Source organism: Monodelphis domestica, chromosome 1 (genome assembly GCF_027887165.1).
Source record: "Monodelphis domestica isolate mMonDom1 chromosome 1, mMonDom1.pri, whole genome shotgun sequence".
NCBI classification, from domain to species: Eukaryota; Metazoa; Chordata; class Mammalia; order Didelphimorphia; family Didelphidae; genus Monodelphis; species Monodelphis domestica.
Window position 1 is genome coordinate 52,141,200 of NC_077227.1, and position 20,192 is coordinate 52,161,391.

The 20,192-nt window shown below is 44.9% G+C and overlaps 1 protein-coding gene across 1 annotated transcript in view; it reads left to right on the top strand.

Annotated features, from left to right (window-relative positions):
• The window catches only part of SLC29A3 (solute carrier family 29 member 3), a 72,770-nt gene that overhangs the window by 38,582 nt on the left and 13,996 nt on the right, over window positions 1–20,192 (top strand). Inside the window, exons 3-4 of the mRNA XM_007478197.2 lie at window positions 5,840–5,922; window positions 16,451–16,677. Of these exons, the coding sequence (XP_007478259.1) occupies window positions 5,840–5,922; window positions 16,451–16,677 (310 nt within the window). The remainder of the gene's footprint in view (window positions 1–5,839; window positions 5,923–16,450; window positions 16,678–20,192) is intronic.

Sequence of the window (20,192 nt, forward strand, 5' to 3'; positions counted from 1 at the left end):
AACTAGAACCAGGAAGATCACTTAGGAGGTTTTTGCAATTGTCCAGGCAAAAGAAGATGAGAGGCTAAACTGGGCTGATGGCTATGGGAGTGGTGAGAAGGGGATAGATGTGAGAAAGGTATTAGAGGTAGGATCCATACATCTCAGCCAATACTGGTTCTAGATGGATGAGGGGGAGGGAAGAGTTTGAGAATGAGTCCAAAGCTATGAAACTGGGGAAGAAGAGGATGATGTTTCCTTTGTTATAAACAGGAAAGTTTTCAGATGATGGGGTCTAGAGGATAAGATAATGAGTTCCTTGACAGTATTTAGTCAAAAATTGTGGTTTTTTTCCCTTGCCTTTGACTCAGTTTGTTGGGAAGAAGCCTACTGGTCTTGTTGAATTACAATAGCTTCTTCTGAAAACTATTCACCTCCCCTCAAGTTCCTTCTTTTTGTCTTCTGTGTTTGATTTGAAATGGCAAAAACAGACCTTCCCATTCACATATCTCCTCTGCCAGACTCATTCCAAAGAGCATAGAATCTTAATTTTAAAAATCCTTACCTTCTGTCTTAGAATCAATACTGGGCAGAGAAATGCACAGCTGGGTAGCTCAGTGGATTGAGAGCCAGGCCTCAAGAAGAGAAGTCCTAGGTTCAGATCTGGCCTCAGATACTTCCTACCTATGTGACCCTGGGAAAGTCACTTAACCCCCATTGCCTAGTCCTTACCACTCTTCTGCCTTGGAACCAATACACAGTATTAATTCTTTTTTTTTAAACACTTACTTTCTGTCTTAGAACCAATTGATATTGGATCAGTACAGGATCACCCAGCTAGGAAGTATCTGAGGTCAGATTTGAACTCAGGACCTCCTGACTCCAGGTGTGGCTCTCTATCCACTGAGACACCTAGCTGCCCCCAAGAGCACAGAATCTTAGTGCTGGAAGGGACCTTGGTCAGGCCTTGGACACCTGTCAACCTATAGAGAGGACCAAAGGTAGGTATTATAAATGACCAACAGCCGATCTGTTCCTGTTACTGGTTATTGATGATGAAAGCCATCTTCCTCCCCAGGATGGCATGCCAGGTCTTTGTAGCCCAAAGGATGCTGAGCTTTAGGCTGCTTGTTGTGTTTACATTGCCTTGGGCAATAACTCTATTAGAAAGTTATCTAGTCTTTATTGTTTCCCTCAAGCCAAGTCAAGTTTCCATGCATTTATTAAGGACCTACTATGTGCCAGGCACTATGCCAAGGGCTAAGGACACAGAGAAAACCATGATCCAAGGAGCTCATAGTCCTGGTTAGGGTGTACGTCTTATCCCTTGGTCCAGTCAGAGTTGTCCTCACTTACCCTGGGACAGAATGATTCTCTGGTGCTCTCCAATGTATTTCTCTCCATTGGGCAAACAAGACAGCCACCATATTTTGGGAACATAGTTAATCAGCCCAAGCACTCCAGGCTGATCCTTATACTATAGGTTTTCACTTGATACTAAAGCCATGGACATTCCACCCGCCCCCACAGTGGTAGGGACGTGGGGGATTAAGCGATTCCTTCCCAAGACCAAAATTCACTTAAAAGAGATAGACCTGGCCATGTACCTTGGGCAAAGTGGATGATGAACATTAGGACAGGCAGTAGGATGGATGGGCAGACTATTGAGTTAGTCCATCAGGGTATCCATGTATTTATGTTTCTGAAAGTCACTTCTGATGGATAATGACCCTGAATTGGATGTGAGGAAGAGTTTGGCCCTGGGTACCACATTTGGCAAATTGGGCAGCATCCTTTCAGCAGCATCCCAAGCTGCTCATTCCTGCAAAACCCATCATTTTTAACACCGGTATTCTCCCACGGATGGTCTATGACTGCTAATCGTGGAAGGTGATGATCTTAGAGGCAACAAAATTGTAGGTGGCTCAAAAGACAATAGAAAATGTCTGATGGGTGTAAGAAGGCTCTAATATATGGTCAGGGAGGACTTGAAGGGTTTTGTGCGTGTGTGTGTGTGTGTGTGTGACACAAGAGGGTTATGCTGATCTCTGTGGAATAAATAATAAAAGAATAAGAGCAGGAAGGCCTTCAATAGGTTCAGCAGGTCCTTTGTGATGGATTTCCTGAAAGACAGAGACAAGAATCATATTGCTGTGTTACATAATGAATTGATAACAACAATAATAATCATTATAGAGTGCTTTACAAATATCTCATTTTATCCTCACAACTACCTTGGGAGGTAGGTACTTTATTTATCCCCATTTCATAGATTAGGAAACTGAGGCAAACAAAGGTTAATAATTTACCCAGAATCACACAACTGGTAAGTGTCCAAGACTGAATTTGAACTTAGCGTTTCCTGACTGTAGTGCTCTATTCATTGACAGAAGACCAAATCCTGCCTCTGACATTTAGTAGATATGACTGCTGCCTTTTTCAACTACAGTTTTCCCATCTGTAAAATGGAAATAAAGATTAATAGCCCCTACTTTTGGGGGTCTTTTGTGGATTAAATATGATTATATTTGGGAAGGGCTTCACAAACCTTCAAAAGCTATACTTGCAATTTTGTTAATGATTATTGTTGTTGTTATATAAATTTCCATCAGTACCTGGGGAGAGAATATTCACCCCAGGGAGATCCCAAACCCACTGAAGGACATCTTAAGTGACAGTGTGATCACAGACTCACTGAAGTGTGGAGTTAACTGGCCACAGGTATGGATTGCAGGTCGCCACAGTGCCTGGCAATTTCATCTTGAGCATTTGGGGCTTGGGCTTACTTACTAAAATGTATTTCATTATTCTTGCTCAAATGCCTTCACTTTTTCCAGCCACAGTCACTTGAAAAGAAGTTATCAGTCAATGATCTCACACAATGAATTGTCGGGGAAATGGGGATCCAGAGAGAACAGGGCTTCCTCACTGTTTCTGTGACCCCCTTGGCCACCCCATGGATGGCCAGTCAGTGCCGTGAAGCTTTGGGGCTCCTTAGTATCATGTTTTAAAATAATTGAAGGCAATGCTGTGTTTCAGGTAAAAGTGAATGAAAAGTAGGTTGTTATTTTTTCCTCTTACCCCTAAAACTCTATAGGCTTCTTGGGTCTCTTTAGCATCCCAACACCCACTCTGACTTGAACTGGGCTTCCTATTTGCACAAGAGCATAAAGCACTAAGCCTAGAGTTAGGAGGATATAAGTTCATATCTGACCTCAGACACTTAATAGCTATGTGTATCCGGACAGGTCATTTCACCACAATCTGCCTCAGTTTCCTCAGTTGTAAAATGGGGATAACAATAGCACCTGCCTCTCAGGATTTTTGTGAGAATCAAATGAGGTGATATTTGTAAAGCACTTGGCACATATTGCTTCCAATACAGAAGAGAAGTAAAGGTTTTAAAATATATTTATAACTCCATATATTAATATATAGATATATTATATTAAATAAATATATTAAATATAAATATTAAAATATATATACCATAAAGGTCAGCCTAGAGAGATCAGCTGGCTCTGCCCAACTCAGTCTCAGGCTGCCAGCTAACACGGTCTGGGCACTTGGATCACCCATAGAGGTCATCCAGCCCTAGGACCTCCCCCCTCCCCAAGCTACCACTAACTTCCTGTTTCTTAAACTTCCTGGGCCAGTAGCTCTGGTACGCGGTACCCGAGATTGACGAAGTTCTTAAAATCAGTGAGTGATGAAGAGATTACTCTTTGGGTGAGAGGAGAGCATCTGGGAATGAGAAAAGAGCAGAGGGGAGTTTATTCAGAGAGTTGAATGGGCTGGGCAGGGGTGGTGGGGCTCAGCAAACCACAGGCTGACCTCACTAATAAGCATCTGGATGTCGTGTGTGCTGGGTCGTGATGTCCCCTTGGGCTGTTGTGGCATCTGTCACTCTCGTTGAAGGGACCTGAGCAGCTTGCGGTCTCACGTGCCCCTCTTTGGCCATTGTGCCTTTTTGCTGACTCCAGGAAAATGCACTTCAGTATTAGCCTGGCCCCGATTGGCCACACCACTGCCACGGCTGGTTTGACCTTATGTAACAGCCCCACTGAGAGAGTGAATCTGGCTGCTGGACAAAGTTTTCCAGTAGGGAAAGAGGCAGGTGTTGCTGCAGCTCTTGACTTCATGTGTGAGAAGTGAGACCTTTGGTTAAGCTACAACAATTGTCAGGTCAGTTTTGGAATTTTTGACCACCTTAGAAAGCTGGCCTTAGGAAGCTGAACTAAAATGGAAGCAACATGGGTGGCCTGGTTTTTTCTCACACCACCACCATTGAAGGTAGGGTGGCCACTTGTATATGAAATACCCAGGCTCTTGTCACTGTGATGCCCCTCTCTTGGGGTCTACTTCCTCCTCCCCAGCCTCTCTAACTGGTGGAAAAGGCTCCCCCTTTCCTAGCACAATGATACCCACAGTCAGACTGTGCAGCTGCTACCCCCACCCCAACCCCTGAATTTTCCCCAAGAACAAGAATTCCAGTAGCCTGAGCCCTGGCTTCTGAAGTCAAAGGACCTGGAATCAGAAGCCACTTCTGATTCTTGCTACCTCTGTGACTTTGAGTATGTCACTCATTTTCTTTGGCCTCAGTGTTTTCAACTGTAAAATGAATAATTTAGACTAAATGGTCTCTGAGGTTCAAGATCTGTGATTCTTCTGTGTGCAAAGCATTGTGCAATGTGATAGAAACAGAAAAAGTCCAAAGTGAAACTATTTCTGCCCTCAAAGAGCTTTTGTTCTCTTTGGAAGTGGGGGAGGGATGCTTTCTTTCAATGATCCTCATAGGGTATGATTTCAGGTTCCTTTATCAGCCTGGTTGCCTTTTTCAAATATTCTCTAATCTGTCAGTGTCTCTCCTAGAATATGGAATGAGAGAAAGGAGGGAAGAAAGAAAGAGAGGAAGGAAGGAAGGAAGGAAGGAAGGAAGGAAGGAAGGAAGGAAGGAAGGAAGGAAGGAAGAAAAGGAGGAAGGGAGAAAAAACAGAAAACAAAAGAAAGGAAGGAAGGAAATGGAAGAAAGGTGGAGGGAAGGAAGGAAGGAAGGAAGGAAGGAAGGAAGGAAGGAAGGAAGGAAGGAAGGAAGGAAGGAAGGAAGGAAGGAAGGAAATAGAAGAAAGGAAGAAAAAGAAAGGTAGAGGGAGGGAAGGAAGTGGAAGGAAGGAAAGAAGGAAGGAAGGAGGAAGGAAGGAAGGAAGGAAGGAAGGAAGGAAGGAAGGAAGGAAGGAAGGAAGGAAGGAAGGAAGGAAGGAAGGAAGGAAGGAAGGGAAAGCAAGAAAGTTAAAGATGGAGGGAAGGGAGGAAAGCAAGATGGAAAGAAGAAAGGAAGGCAAGGAGAAGGGGCAAGAATTTATTACTGTGTATCTGGTATTATTATGTGCTGATATTAGAACTATAAGGAAGGAAGCCAGTATTTGCCCTCAAAGAGCTTACATTTTAATAGAGGAAGACAACATGTATCAAGAAGCTAAAATTAGAAGGATTTTTGAGAATATGGAACTGGCTGGGAAATGGCTAGGTGGCCTGGTTTCAGACATGTTAAGGTGTTAAGGTTAAAGCTTTATCAGAGCCCAGGATCCCAAGGGGCAGGAGGAGATGGGCCAGAGTCAGGGCCATGATGGCACAATACACTATCTTCATTCTGTCCTAAAAGGAACTAGAGAAAATGCCACCGATCTCACTGGAGTCACTTCATTGTCATAGTAAGCACTGACTAAATGCTTTTTTTTCCATAACCAGATCATAATCCATAATATGGATCATAACCAGAGAAGGGTTCAGAGTCTGCTTCAAGTTATCAGACTGCCTCCTTCCTGCAATTTTATCTACTTTCTTGTTTCTCTATTTACAGAACTACTTTGAGAGTTATATTTCCATTGCCTCAACGGTACCCTCCGTCTTATGCCTCATAGGGAACTTCCTCTTGGTCAACAGGTAAGTGGCTACTAAACTCTCCCTCTCCTTCCTCTCCTCCTCTGCTTGTGCTCTTTTCTCTTCAATCTTTGGCTGTTCTTGTCTTTGAAGGCAGGAAACAGAATACCATTTGTTTGGGGGTCCCAAGACTTGGGTCAAAGTCATTCTTTAGTGCAGGTAAATCCTGAGTGAGTTGAGGCAGTACTCAGTGGAAATAGGAGCTAGACCTTCCAGTCTCTCCTTGGCATGAGGGTCTAGGACCCAGGGATCTCAGATCTACAGCTGAAAGAGATCTCAGAGATGATTGAGTCAAAGCAAACCCAGAGAGGGGGCCTATTATGGTGTCAGACTCAGTGTTTGAATGCATGCCCCTCAGTCTGACTTCACTGCCTTTTATACTCTAGGATGCTGTTGAGAGAGGGAAATATCTCTCGCTAAGGCTGGCAGGCTGTCCCTTAGAGCCAGGAGAGTGGCTTATAGTTCTCAACCTTCCCCCAGTCAGCAGTCTACTTTCACTTCCTCTGCTAGGGGTTTATAAATTCTGAGCCCAAACTATCTCTGATTCACTGTCTATCTCACATACCCAGAACACATTGCAACATGCACTGGCCTTGAAGTTACTTCCTGATGTGCCTAAATACGCCTCAGGAATCATAGTTTCTTCCCATTGTGGTTGTCCTTCCTGCCCCCACCCCCTGACCCCATCTCTGCACAACAGGAAGAAAACTTCTACCAAGGAATATACTTAGTGTTTCTCTCTCCTTACTCCTCAGGCCTATAGCATCCCAGTCTCCCAATGGCAAATCTCTTACCCTCCACCCAGGTTCATTTCCCCTTCCTTAGAAAAGGTGGCAGAAGCAGACTATCATGGTAGATAGGGCACAGGATTCATAGGCAAAAAAGACTGGATTCAAATTCTACCTTAGACACTTATGAGTATCTAAAAAATGTCTTTGGTCAAATAACTTATTTTCCCTGAGTCTTAGCTCCCCAATATGCAAGATGAGGGGACTGGACGTCTGTTCTCTAAGGTTCCTTCCAACTCAAAATCTCCAGTCCTATGAACCTTGCCTTCCATTGCCTCAGTCAGAAAGTTACTTAGCTCTATGGGGCTATGGAGGAAAAGGCCCTGGTGGCTTGCTTCCCCCCAAACTCCTCCTTGTTTTGTATGTTCTTCTTCTGTTCTTTCAGAGTGTAGGCTAAATACTACTTAGGACCCCCTCCCAAACCTCCCCTCCCTTGTCTCTTGCCAAGGTCTGTCCATCTAAGGCAAGGCTCGAATTTATAAAGGCCCTTCTCCTTACACTCAGACTTCAGGACCACTTCCATCTCCTCCACAGAACTAGAATCATGTGGATCAGTTCTTTCTAGGCCCTAAATCCCTGCCTTTAAGCCAGGTGTCATCAAACTATAGACCAAGGGCCAAATCTAGGCACCTATTTTTGAATGTCCTTTGAGGCCATTCTTAGTTCAAGGACTTCACAAAAACAGTGGGTAGGCTAGATTTGATCTTTGGGCTATAGTTTGCTGACCTTTGATCTAGATGTCACTAGCATCTCTTCCCTCTAGTAACATTGGATTGGAGTCGTTGTCATGGTGAAGGAATCAGAGAAGTCTCCAGTGTGGAGACTGGATGTTGGCTAGGTCTTCCACTAAAGGATATGGAGGAAGAGAATAGTATGGTCTGTACCAGTGGGCCACTAGGACTCACACTCTAAGCCATGATGTCCTGTCTGACTCCCCAGCAGCTCTTTTCTCACCCTCTTCTCCCTATTCACAAATTCCCCTTTCCCTTTTTTTAACCCTTACCTTCTATCTTGGTATCAGTCCTAAGACAAGAACTGCAAGGGCTAGACAATTAGAGTTAAGTGACTTGTCCTGGCTCACATAGCTAGGAAGTGTGTCTGAGGCCTGATTTGAACTCAGTTCCTTCTGAATCCAGGCCTGATGATCTATCCAATGTGATATCTAGCCGTCCTCTCCTTTCTTAGATCTCAGGTACATGATAAGAACCCCAGGCAGCTCAGATAAGAAGAGGCTTCCCACCAATCCCATAGACATTGAGTGGCTGTGGTGACTTCTTAGAATTTGTCTCGTGCCATCTGGCTCTTAGTTATAGCAGGACTCCTGTTTCTCTGTTGAGAACTTTCCGGGCACCTACCAGGTCGTGGGTCCCTATGCCTGTCCCATCTTCCAGATCGACCAGGATGTTTGGGGTAGGGATTCCTGCCAGGTCATCTCAGAACTCCTCACTCAAGGCTTTCTTAAGGCCAAAACCGGTGTGTCATAATGGAAAGAAGGCCAAACCTAGGGCCCTGGGCTCGAGTTAAAATCCTTACTTTGTTCCTTTCTCCATGTGTAACCTCAGGCAAATCATTGAACAGATCCAGGCCTTGGTTTCCTCTTCTATAAAATGAGCAAGATGGACTAAATAACCTCTCTAAAGCTCTACATCTGTTTCTATCTTTTATTTATTTATTACCATGTCTTCCCAGAGAGACGGTCCTTAACTGCCATGGTGATCAGCAGGAGCCTTGTCTTTCTTTGCCTTTTGCTTGGCTTCAGAGTTGTAGTAGTAGTCTGCCTCATTGAATTGCCACGTGGCTTTGGGCAAGAGCTGAAACCCTGCTTGGCCTCAGTTTCCTCATCTCTAAAATTGGGATAATAATAGCACCTTCCTCCCAGGGTGTTTGGGATGGATTAACTGAGATTATACACACACACACACATGTTTGTGTGTGTGTGTGTGTGTGTGTGTGTGTGTGTGTATGGAGAGAGAAAGAGAGAGACAGAGAGGAAGAGAGAGGGAGAGGGAGGGGGAGAGACAGAGAGAAGGGGTAGAAGGAGACAGGGAAAGGGAGGAGAAAGAGAGAGGGAGAGGGAGGAGAGAGAGACAGAGACAGAGAGGGAGAAAGAGGAGAGAAAGAGGGAGAGGGAGGAGAGAGACAGAGAGACAGAGAGAGAGGGAGGAGAGAGGGAGTAGTAGGAGAGAGAGACAGACAGAGAGAGGGGGAAGAGGAGGGAGAGAGGGAGAGAAAGGAGAGAGAGACAGAGAGGGAGAGGGAGGAGAGAGGGAGAGGGAGGAGAGAGGGAGAGGGAGGAGAGAGAAAGAAAGACAGAGAGACAGAGAGAGAGAGGAGAGAGGGAGACAGAGAGGGAGAGGGAGGAGAGAGAGGGAGAGAGAGGGAGAGGGAGGAGAGAGAAAGAGAGAGAGGGAGGGGGAGGAGAGAGAAAGAGAGACAGAGAGAGAGGGAGGAGAGAGGGAGGGGGAGGAGAGAGAGACAGAGACAGAGAGAGAGGGAAGAGGAGGGAGAGAGAGGGAGAGAAAGGAGAGAGAGAGGGAGAGGGAGGAGAGAGAGGGAGAGGGAGGAGAGAGAAAGAAAGACAGACAGAAAGAGAGGGGAGAGAGGGGGACAGAGAGGGAGAGGGAGGAGAGAGAAAGAGAGAGAGAGGAGAGAGAGGGAGGGGGAGGAGAGAGAGACGGAGACAGAGAGAGATGGAGAGGGGAAGAGGGGAGAGAGAGGGAGAGGGAGGAGAGAGAGAGAGAGAAAGGAATAGGGAGGAGAAAGAGACAGAGAGAGAGAGAGGAGAGGAAGAGGGAGAGGCGGGGGAGAGGGAGAGAGATTAAAACACTGGGGGTTTTTACTATTGCCAGGAATGTTGTACCAGCTTTAAAACTCTGTTACTTGCCTAGCATTGGGTTGTCTACCTGTCCTCCATCAAGGTCACCGCAAATTCAGTCCAATCCATCTTGGCCTGCTAGGATGCAAATATTCAGGGTTGTGTCCTGAACGCTAGATGGCACTGCTCCAGAGAAGCTAAAAAATCTGCTTTTCTAGAAAAATAGGGCAGGATGTAATTACTTGGAGGGAAGGGCAGGATGGGTAAAAAGGAAGTGATTGCCCTCTGCCCAGGCTTGGCAGTACTCCATATACCCCCACAATCCAGCAATTCTATAGACTTTAAGATTCACAAAGCACTTCATACACACACACACACACACACACACACACACACACACACACACACACAATCTCCATCGATCCTAAGAATGTTACCAGTCATGGCATGTGATATGACATGATCGTTACCTCTTCTTTGGTTATACCTTTTTTTAGACATTCATTTTAAAATTTCAAGTCCCAAAAGTCATCCTGTCTCCAGCCCCTCTGCTGCCTATTGGGAAGACAAGCAATATGATTCCCATTATACATGTGAAGTCATTTCATTACCTTTTTACGGATGCCGAGAGACAGATCGTAGGGCAGTGGATAGAGGTCTGGACCTGGAGTTAAGGAGAGTCTGAGGTCAAATGCAACCTTCTTATAAGCTGCGTGACCCTGGGCAAGGCATTTAACCTCCCTCTGACTCAGTTTCCTCATCTGGAAAATGGAGATCATGGTAGCGTTTTCCTCCTAGGGTTATCATGAGGATAAAATGAGATAACTGTAAAACACTTTGTGAACTTTATTAATGCTAGCTGTCATTATCATTATAATGAGGAAGCTGTGGCTGAGGGAGTTTGACTTGTCCAGAGTCACACGGCTAGAAGTATCATTCTAATGTGTCATAGATTCATGCCTGGAAGCCATCTGTAAGCCCACCTCTTTCGCCCTCCTAGGGGGGGAAGGTGTCACATCGTCAGATATACAGGCAGGTAACACCTCCCTATCAAGTCCCAACCCTTCCCCCCATCCCTTTTCCCTCCTCCATACATTCTTACATTCTTCTCCCTTTGGATCTCACCCCAAGTCCTGAAGGCATGGCTGGGACTCCCAGGCTCCTCATGCACACTCTGCCTGCACTCTAATCTCACACACTGACACACACCAAGAATTCATAGCAGCCGTAACCAAAGCTATTGATTCTCTTTCTATGCTCTGAGACTCAGCTTCCAGTACAGTTGTTGAATCCCCAGTGCATGCTGGGCAGCCTCCAGGCTCCTGCCCCCTGTAGAATTACTTCCTGAGCTAGCCATTTTGGAGAGGTATTCCTTCTTCCCTCCCTCTCCCACAGCACCCCTAGCTCTCCACCCTACCTGTCTTCTTCTCCCAGCTCAAGTCAACAAAGCCAGGGTTCTGAAAGAGAGAGAGAGAGAGAGAGAGACAGACAGACAGACACAGACAGACAGACAGACAGACACAGAGAGAGACAGGGAAAGACAGATAGACAGACAGAGACAGACAGACACAGAGACAGAGACAGAGAGACAGACAGAGAGAGAGAGAAAGAGAGAGAGAAAGAGAGAGAGAGAGAGAGAGAGAGAGAGAGAGAGAGAGAGAGAGAGAGAGAGAGAGAGAGAGAGAGAGAGAGAGAGAGAGAGAAGGAAATGGAGGGAGGGAGAGAGACAGAGAGACAGACAGAGAGAGAGACAGAGACAGACAGACAGACAGACACAAAGACAAGAGACAGAGAGAGATAGAGACAGATAGACAGAGAGAACAGGTCACCTCTGTTCTCTGCTTTGCAGAGCTGGGGATACCACAGGGATAGGGCATTGTGTATATTTCAAGTTTTTTTTTTTTCCAGCGTATTAATTGTTTTTTGCTGAGTTTTTCTTTTCCTTTCCCCCCCCCTTAAAAAAACAAAACAAAACTCTGTTGCAAGGAATGGATCTCTCAAAGAAGGAGGGATACAAGGAGTGATATATGATGTAAAAACAAAAGATCACAATAGCATTTTATTTTATTTTTTAAAGAAAAAATGCTCCCAGGAGGGGCAGAGGACAGGTTAGCCACCTTCACTGGGACTGAGGCAGAAGGGTTTGGGGTGGGGGACAGCGAATCTCTCCATCGTTCATGGCCCTTCCTACCACCGAGGGGATGACACCACTGGGCAATAAGATGCCCACACAAAGACCTGCCCTTAGCGGGGAGGTGGGGAAGAGCAGAGAGAGCCAGCTCAGGAGAGTGCTCCCAGGCTTCCATCTGTCTTCAAGCTGGGGGGAGAAACCGTTTTTGGCTAAAGTGGTTTTTTATTTAATACGCTAGATTGAAATGTTGCCTCTTTCCCCCTTGTGGAGGACCCAGCTCTTTCTGCCTGGCTCATCTATAATCGCCAAGTGTTTTATTATGTTAAATTTGCAGCATCATAAATACTTATGAGGGGGATTTACATTTTGGAGACTTGTGAGGAAATCAGTCCCCTGGGGTCCAGATCCCTCATGAGAAAGAGAAGAGGGGGGCTGAGGGAGACGAGCAGCTCCTGTGTAGTCAGTGGCCCATTCCCATCATGAGCTGGACCTCAGGAGGACCACTGAGATCTACTAGTCTAGCATAAATGTCTAACCTGGACCCACCGGAGGCCCCTTAGGCTAGAACGCTGTCCCCCAAGAACTGTACAAAGGACCCTGCATCTTCAAATCCTGCCTCTACTTCTTGCAACTTTGGGCAAACGTCATCTGTAAAGTGAGGAAATCTGTGTTCCCCATTCTAAATCTATGCTCCAGGCATGTGCTAGTTGAGTGGCCTCAGTTTCTTTCTATGTAGAATAAAAGGTTGGGTTAGATGGGCTCTGAGGTTCCTTCCAGACCCATATCCAGGACCCTGGGCGATCTAGTCTTGTCATCTCTTTTTTTTTTTCCCTTTAAACCCTTACCTTCCATCTTATTGGTTCCAGGGCAGAAGAGCTAGACTTAGTCAACGGGGGTTAAGTGACTTGCTCAAGCTCATACAGCTAGCTAGGAAGTGTCTGAAACCAGATTTGGACCCAGGACCTCCCATCTCTAAGTCTGGCTCTCTCTCCACTGAGCCACCCAGCTGCCCCCTTTCCTTAGCTCTTGAAAGAATGCTCCAATCTCCCTCCCTAACCCAAGCAGGCGGGACCTGGGTTACTTTCTCCACGTGGGACAGCTGGACCAGACAGCCGAGTCCTGCGCTGAACATTAGGTGTGCTTGGGTGGGCCTCTTTGCACATGGTATCATTTCATAAATTTTTATGATCATTAAAAATAGCTCAGGGCACAATTACCGAGGGCTTCAAGCCCACGTCCAGAGGCTCCGGTCCGTGGGGCCAGTTTATTCAGCAGGTTATGAGAAGATAAAATGTTCTCAGGGAAACTGGACTGGAGAAGACCAGTTAACGGAGGGTCCTTCCCTTGGAGGCTGGAGGAAGCATCTGAAGCATCCATTTAGTGTTTCCTCCTGGATCCCTTTCTTCCCCTGGCGTGGGGTTCCACTGAGCAGAAGCCCTATAGTCTGTAATAAAGAGCCTTCCTGTGCAGGTACCTAATTCTCATCTAGTGGAGAAAACATGGCAGCTTCCATGTTACCAACAGTATTCTCCTCAGTTCATTTTATCGATGTGGTTGGTGGTGGTGCATTTAAGGCAGATGCCTTCCCTCCCTGGTTAGAGACCAGCCCAGCTGGTCGAGGGGACCCCAAAAATCAATGTGTAAACATTGATTAAAGTGCTGGGTCTGGCATCAGGAAGACTCATCTTCCTGGGTTCGAATCTGGCCTCAGACACTTCCCAGCTGTGTGACCCTGGGCAAGTCACTTATCCCCCCACTGCTTAGCCCTTACTGCTCTTCTGCCTTGGAACCGATACACAGTATGGATTCTAAGATGGAAGGTAAGGGCTTAAAAAATTATTCACAATTGAAGGAAATTATGTTGATTGAAAGAAACTCAGAGTTTAATGAAAATAATAAAATGAAAATTTTAATAATAATGATGACAATTTTATTTCCATCCAACTTTGCTGACACCCTGACATCTAAGAACCCAGGATTTAGTCCCCCTCATTTTACAGCAGAGGAAACTAAAGCAAGCTGGTTGTATTCACAGTCAGACACTCAGCTCATAAATGGTGGCTCAGAGAAGCCTAGATTTAGAGCTGGATCCTCTAGTCAAAGCCTCCCATTTTACAGCTGAGGAAATTGAGGCCGAGGCTATTAAGAGACTTGCCCTAGGACACACAGGTAGGGGGAGAGTCAGGATTTGAACCTAAGTCTTCTGACTCCGGAGACTGTACTTTTCTCACTGTACCAGCCTTGGAAGTGTTTGGCCAAGTTGCCAAGCCAGAGTTCACTCTCCGGTTATTCTGTTTCTTCATTCCTTCCTTGCCCGGAGGAATGGGGTACAGCCCCATGGGGCCTGGCCTTGCCTCTCTCTCTGGCTGGCTTCCTTTAAACTCCTGCGATCTCTCCCTGTTGGTCCTTCGTTACCTTAGCAGCCTGCTGTTACCTAGGCGAGCTGTCAGGGCGCTCCTCCTGCTCCCGCCGCCGCCCGGAGAGCACATCTCTGATGGGGAATTCTGTGGGATGGGCCAGGATGCTGGCTCTCTCTCCAAGGACCAAAGGCTAGAGCTGCTCCCCAGCCCCAGTGGACTTCCCAGTCCTAGTCACAGGCTTAAGGCAAATACCTTTAGCTGCCCCTGGAGCTGTCCAGTTAGCTGCCTCTGAGGCCATGAGCCAGGGCTGGACTCGTAGGGGCATCCCGGAGAGGTGGCAGTGGTGCTGTCTATCCTGTCCTCCAGCTCTCAAGCCCATTGGCCATGTCTACAGCCGCCATGCTCAGTATTCTGGGAGCAGTGGGAGCCACTGAGAAGCCAGGCTATGGAGTGTAAGAACTCTGAGTAATTTCATCAAAAGATTCTTGTTCTCCTCTAGCCCTAAGGAACAGTGGTTGGTACATTGTAGGCTTTTAATAAACATTGATTGATTATTGATTATTGATCTCAGCAAAGTGGCTAGCACGTAGTAAGTGCTTAATAATTATCGAATGATCAATCAATTATTGACCCCAGCACATGGTGTTTTGTAAGCATTGATTCATCAATCAATTATTGATCTTAGCATGGCAGCTAGCACATTGTAGGTGCTTAATAACCATTGAATGATCAATCAGTTATTATTTTAGCATGGTGGCTGGCACATAGTAGGTATTTAATACACATTGGTTGATTGATCAATTATTGACCTCAGCATAGTGACTGGCATATAGAAGGTGCCTAATAAGCATTGATTGATCAATTATTGACCTCAGCACAGTGGCTAACACATTGTAGATGCTTAATAATCATCAAATGATCAATTAATTATTATTTTAGCATGGTGGATGGCACATAGTAGGTATTTAATATACATTGGTTGATTGATCAACTATTGGCCTCAGCAGTGACTGGCACATAGTGGGTGCCTAGTAAGTACTGATCAATCAGAGCACAGAGGCCAACACATGGTAAGTGCTTTATAAGTATTGATTCATCAACCAATTATTGATCTTAGCATGGCAGCTAGCACATAGTAGGTGCTTAATAATCATTGAATGATAATTATTGATCTTAGCATGGTTGGCACATAATAGATGTTTAATACACATTGGTCGATTGATCAGTCATTGACTTTGGCACAGAGGCTAGCACATAGTAGGTGCTTAGTAAACATTGCTTGATCTGTTATTGATCTTAATCTTGCTTTAACTCACAAAGTGGCCTTGTCATGCCAATATGTTCCTATACTTCATTGTCTCTGTCTAGACTTTAGAGCTGAAAGGTACCTCAGAGACCATCTGTTTCACCTCACTTATTTTACAGAGGAGGAAACTAAGTCCCTTACCCAAGGTCCCACGTTGTGTTAAATGGGTTTGATGTTACCTGCCTTGCCTACTTCAAATATGTGTATGTGTGCATGTGTATAAATAAGTGTATAAATAAGCACTACTAGGTGCCAGGTTGTACTTTGCTATTACCCTACATAAATATTATTGCATTTTGATTCTCTCAGCAACCCTAGGAGGTAGGCATTTTATATAGGATTATAGGAACGATAAGATGAGCCTCTTTGGAACTCAGTTTATTCATCTGTAAAAAGAGAAGATGGAACCAGGAAAGTCCCTTCCAGTTCTAAATGTATGATCTTAAATAATGTGAAAGACCTTGGAGAAAGATCCTATGTCATTATTAATTTTTTGTTTAACTTGGCATTAGTTCTATAAACTATTTTTTCTTTCAAACTATTATTCCTAATATTAAAGCCCGACACCTTCTTTTTCTTCTTTTCTTTGGCAACTTTGCCCCTTCCCTCTTTTTCTTTTCCCTTCTCTCCCTCCTCTCTATATCCCACCCTTTATCTCTGCCTGGATTTCTGATGAACCTTCTGTGTCCTGAATCAGTGATTCTGGATGGTGTCGACAAAGTCATCAGAGAGTGCTTCCATCCACTGTGTCCTTCACCTGAAACTATTTATTTTTAAAAGAGCATCATCCATTTATTTATTTCAAGCATTTATCTCTCCTTTTTGTTGCCCCCCCAAAGAAAACCCTCATTATAAATATGCATATTCCAGCAAAACAAATTCCCACATGGGCAATGTCCAAAAATGGACAGGAACCTGGATAATCTGGGTTCAAATCTAGCCTCAGACACTTACAAGCGGTGTGAACTTAGGTAAATCATTTAACCTCCTTCTGCCTCAGACCCATATGTAACATGGTGATAATAATAACACCCATGAATCGCACCTATTTGTTTCACCAGTGGGTCTCCAAGTAGAACCCTGAAGACTCTCTCGAGGTAGCCAAACAACTAAATTGAATCTCATTGACAGGGTGTCAGTCCACGTCCGTGTCTTGACCTCCTTGGTGATTCTCTTGGCGGTGTTTGTGGTGATAACGGTGTTGGTGAAAGTGGACACCTCCTCGTGGACGTTTTCCTTCTTCATCATCACCATCCTCTGCATGGTGGTCCTCAGTGGCACGGCCACCATCTTCAGCAGCAGCATCTTTGGCCTGACAGCCTCCTTCCCCATGAGGAATTCCCAAGCTTTGTTATCAGGTGAGAGGCCCCATCCAAATGGGTTGGAGCCCGGACTAGGCAACTTTTAGCCCAGAGGGAGGCATTCACACTGGCATGTATTGTTCCGCTTTGCTGTATCCCAGATCCTGGACCAGTTGTAAACGAGCCATTGCCTGGCCCCCATAGAGCTTAGAAATGGATGCTCTAAGTCACTGTGAGCCTAAAAGAGACCCCAGGAATGGACCAGGCCTGTGAGCTTTCATTAGATTCTTCTGACCTCATTGGGATTTGTCTTGCTTTCTCACACTGTTGAGCCTGGTGGTGTGTGGCCCACCACCCCACGGCATTCCTAATTCTTTTTAATTAAACAAATTAATTAATTCTTTTAATTAGATTAAAATATAATGGGGAAATAGTTAGGAAAATAAGTAAAACATCGATCATTGTGTGCGACGTGGTTTTTAAAGTCAACACGTGGCCCCTGGAGATCCTTCCGTGTGGTTTTGGTGACCTGGGTGTGTGTTTGACCCCTCTGGTGTAAGCAGGCGACTGCAGTGTTCATTCAGAGGGCATGTAGGCACTTATTCACTGCCCTGCACATGCCAAGTAATAGAGATTTGGAGGAGGTGTTTAGTTCAATTCAAAGCATTTTTAGTGCATATTATAATGCCAGACATGGGAGATAACGCCCAAATAAAGCAAAGCAGCCCCTACCCTCAAGGAGATTACATTCTCCTTTACCTTCTTTGTGCCCTGCAGCCTGTTGGCATTGGACTGTGAGCTTCTGCTAGCACACAGAGGGCACACCTGACTGACGGGGGAAGCCTTTTTAGAATAATGTTTTCTAACATATAAAATGGAATACATTCGGATTACAGAGGAAACTGATAAGATCGAAGCAGTTACCAAAATATGGGTGGGGGGAGAGCAAGTTTACAGATCCTTTGTGTAAAAATGAAAGTATATATAATAATAAAATATTATATTTTATGAGGTTTATTAGGGATCATTAGAAAATCAAGGAATAAAGAGGATACAAAATAAAAACCACGTGCCCATGGCTGATCAGCCCATTTAAAATCCCTGCACTTAGCTTACCACGATACTTGCTACATCATTGCAAAAGAAGAGAAAAAGTGTGGGAGGCGATACTGCCAGTTAAATACAAATTGTGATCTCTAATGTGGAGACTCAGGAGAGATTATAGGGAATTCTGGGAAATACCAAGGACTTCTGGAGATTGAAGTCTAGGGTTCAAAATCTCCCTTTTTACATTTAGAAGAGATCTACAGCTGCCCTTGGGGTCCAGGGACCCCTGTATTAGGAGGAAGCCACATAGCCAGGTCTACATTGTACACAGAGTGATTGGGGAGATCAGGGAGGTCTCATTTGGGAGGTGGGGACTGAGCTCAAAGGGAGCTTGAATGTTCTAAAAGAAAGGAGACCATCCTGGCGTAGGTGGCGCAGGACTCCAGGCGGACAAGGGCACATCACATATGGAGGACACCAAGGAAGTCTGTTTGACCATAACTTGTGGAGTGGGAGGTGGGCAGCTGGAAGAGTGCGGTGGAAAAGCACTGTAAAATTATCCTGGAAAGATGATAATAATAGTTAACATTTATAATAGTGCTTACTATGTGTCAGGGGGGCAGTTAGGTAAGACAATGCTAGGCTCAGAGTCAGAAAGACTCATCTTCCTGAGTTTCAATCTGACCTCAGATGCTTAGTAGATAAGTGACCCTGGGCAAGTCACTTGACACTATTTTGCCTCAGTTTCCCGATCTGTAAAATGATTTGAAGAAGGAAATGGCAACCCACTCCAGTGTCTTTGCCAAGAAAACCCTAAATGGGGAAATGACGAGTCAGATGTGCCTGAACAACAGAGTATGTTTATCTGATTTGAGCTTCACAACAATCCTGGGAGGTAGGTAGGCACTATTATTATCCCCATCTTACTGATGAAGAAACTGAGGAAGACAGAATTTAAGTGATTTGCCTAGGGTCCATGTTGAAGGCTAGATTTGAACTCAAGTTTTCCTCACTCCAGGCACAGCTTCTATAGTGCCACTTTGATCTCCATGCAAATCATTCAACCTCTTTCAGCCTCAGTTTCTTCATCTGTAAACTAAATGAGATAGACTAGATGATCTCCAGGATCCCTTCCAGGTCTCAATCTTTGATCTTAAGACTGATTCCTAGAGCAGTCTGTGGAAGAGGCATGAAGGAAGAGAGAACTTCATGCATGCAAGACAGAAAGCTGGGGACAATCATCTGTCAATCAAGGTGAAGATTCCAATTAGAACGTTCCCAGGAAAGTCAGTTGGAGCCTGGCCAGGAGAGGAAAGGAGAGATTTCCTTGGCTTCTGACTGATAGGGGAAGAAGCTGAGAACTGATCCCTGTTAGCTTCTGTCCTAGGCTGAAGGACCCTTGGGGGGGGGGGGTTCTGGAGTTAGGCTGAGAAGAAATTTACTTTTGTTGGTGGCTTTGTGTAATTGGAAGGAGAAAGAAGATTAAACAGTTGTCCTCCATCTCTCTGACTGTCCCTGAGTCACAGTTGTGACAGGACTGACATTTCCCCAAATCCCCCTATCCCTCATTATAGATTAGGGAAACCCTCATCCCTCTCACCTCATCTTACCTCAATCTCCATCCTGTTGTTCCCAATAAACCCCCTTACTTGAGAAAGGAAGAGAACAGAGTTTTTCCTCATAAACCCTATAGTCCGCTCAGGGGGAGTGGCAAAGCCAAAGGCTTCAAGAAGAGGGTGGTGAAGGGAGGGATTGAGGGAGGAGGAGGGTAGGGAATAATTTTGATCTATTAGCCATCAACAGTGATCAATAGGCAACCCCAGAGTTATCCCTTCTAGCAGTATCTCTCTAGTCACTCCAGAATGCCTATCTCCATAACAACTAGGCACCTTCAGGTTTCCCCTAGTATCTCTTGAGTCACAAGCCAGAGTATACCATTTGCAGCAACAAGAAATATTCACCAGATTATCTTTTTCTAATACAAGTCTTATTAAGAACTTACTGTGTGCCAGACACTTTGATGAGAACCAATACCAAAGCAACAAAGAAAGGCAAGAATATCTTCTCTGCTCTAAAGGACGTCACATTCTCATGGGGGAGACAATATTCAAACAACTATTTTCATAGATTATAAAGGAGTGCTATCTATATCTGTCTATCTGATCTATCTGTCAACTATCTCTCTATCTATCTATCCATCCATCCATCTATCTATCTATCTATCTATCTGTCTGTCTGTCTATCCATCTATCCATCATCTATCATCTATCTATGTATCTATCTATCTATCTGTATATCTATCTGCCTGTCTGTATGTCTGTCTATCCATTCATCTATTTATCTATCTATCTGTATATCCATCTATCTGTATATCTATCTATCTATCTGTATGTCTGTCTATCCATCCATCCATCTATGTATGTATGTATCTATCTATCTGTCTGTCTATCTGTCTGTCTGTCTATTGGGGAGAGAGAGAGTATAAAAGGGAGCTCATTTCAGAGGAGAAGTGAATGGTATGGAGA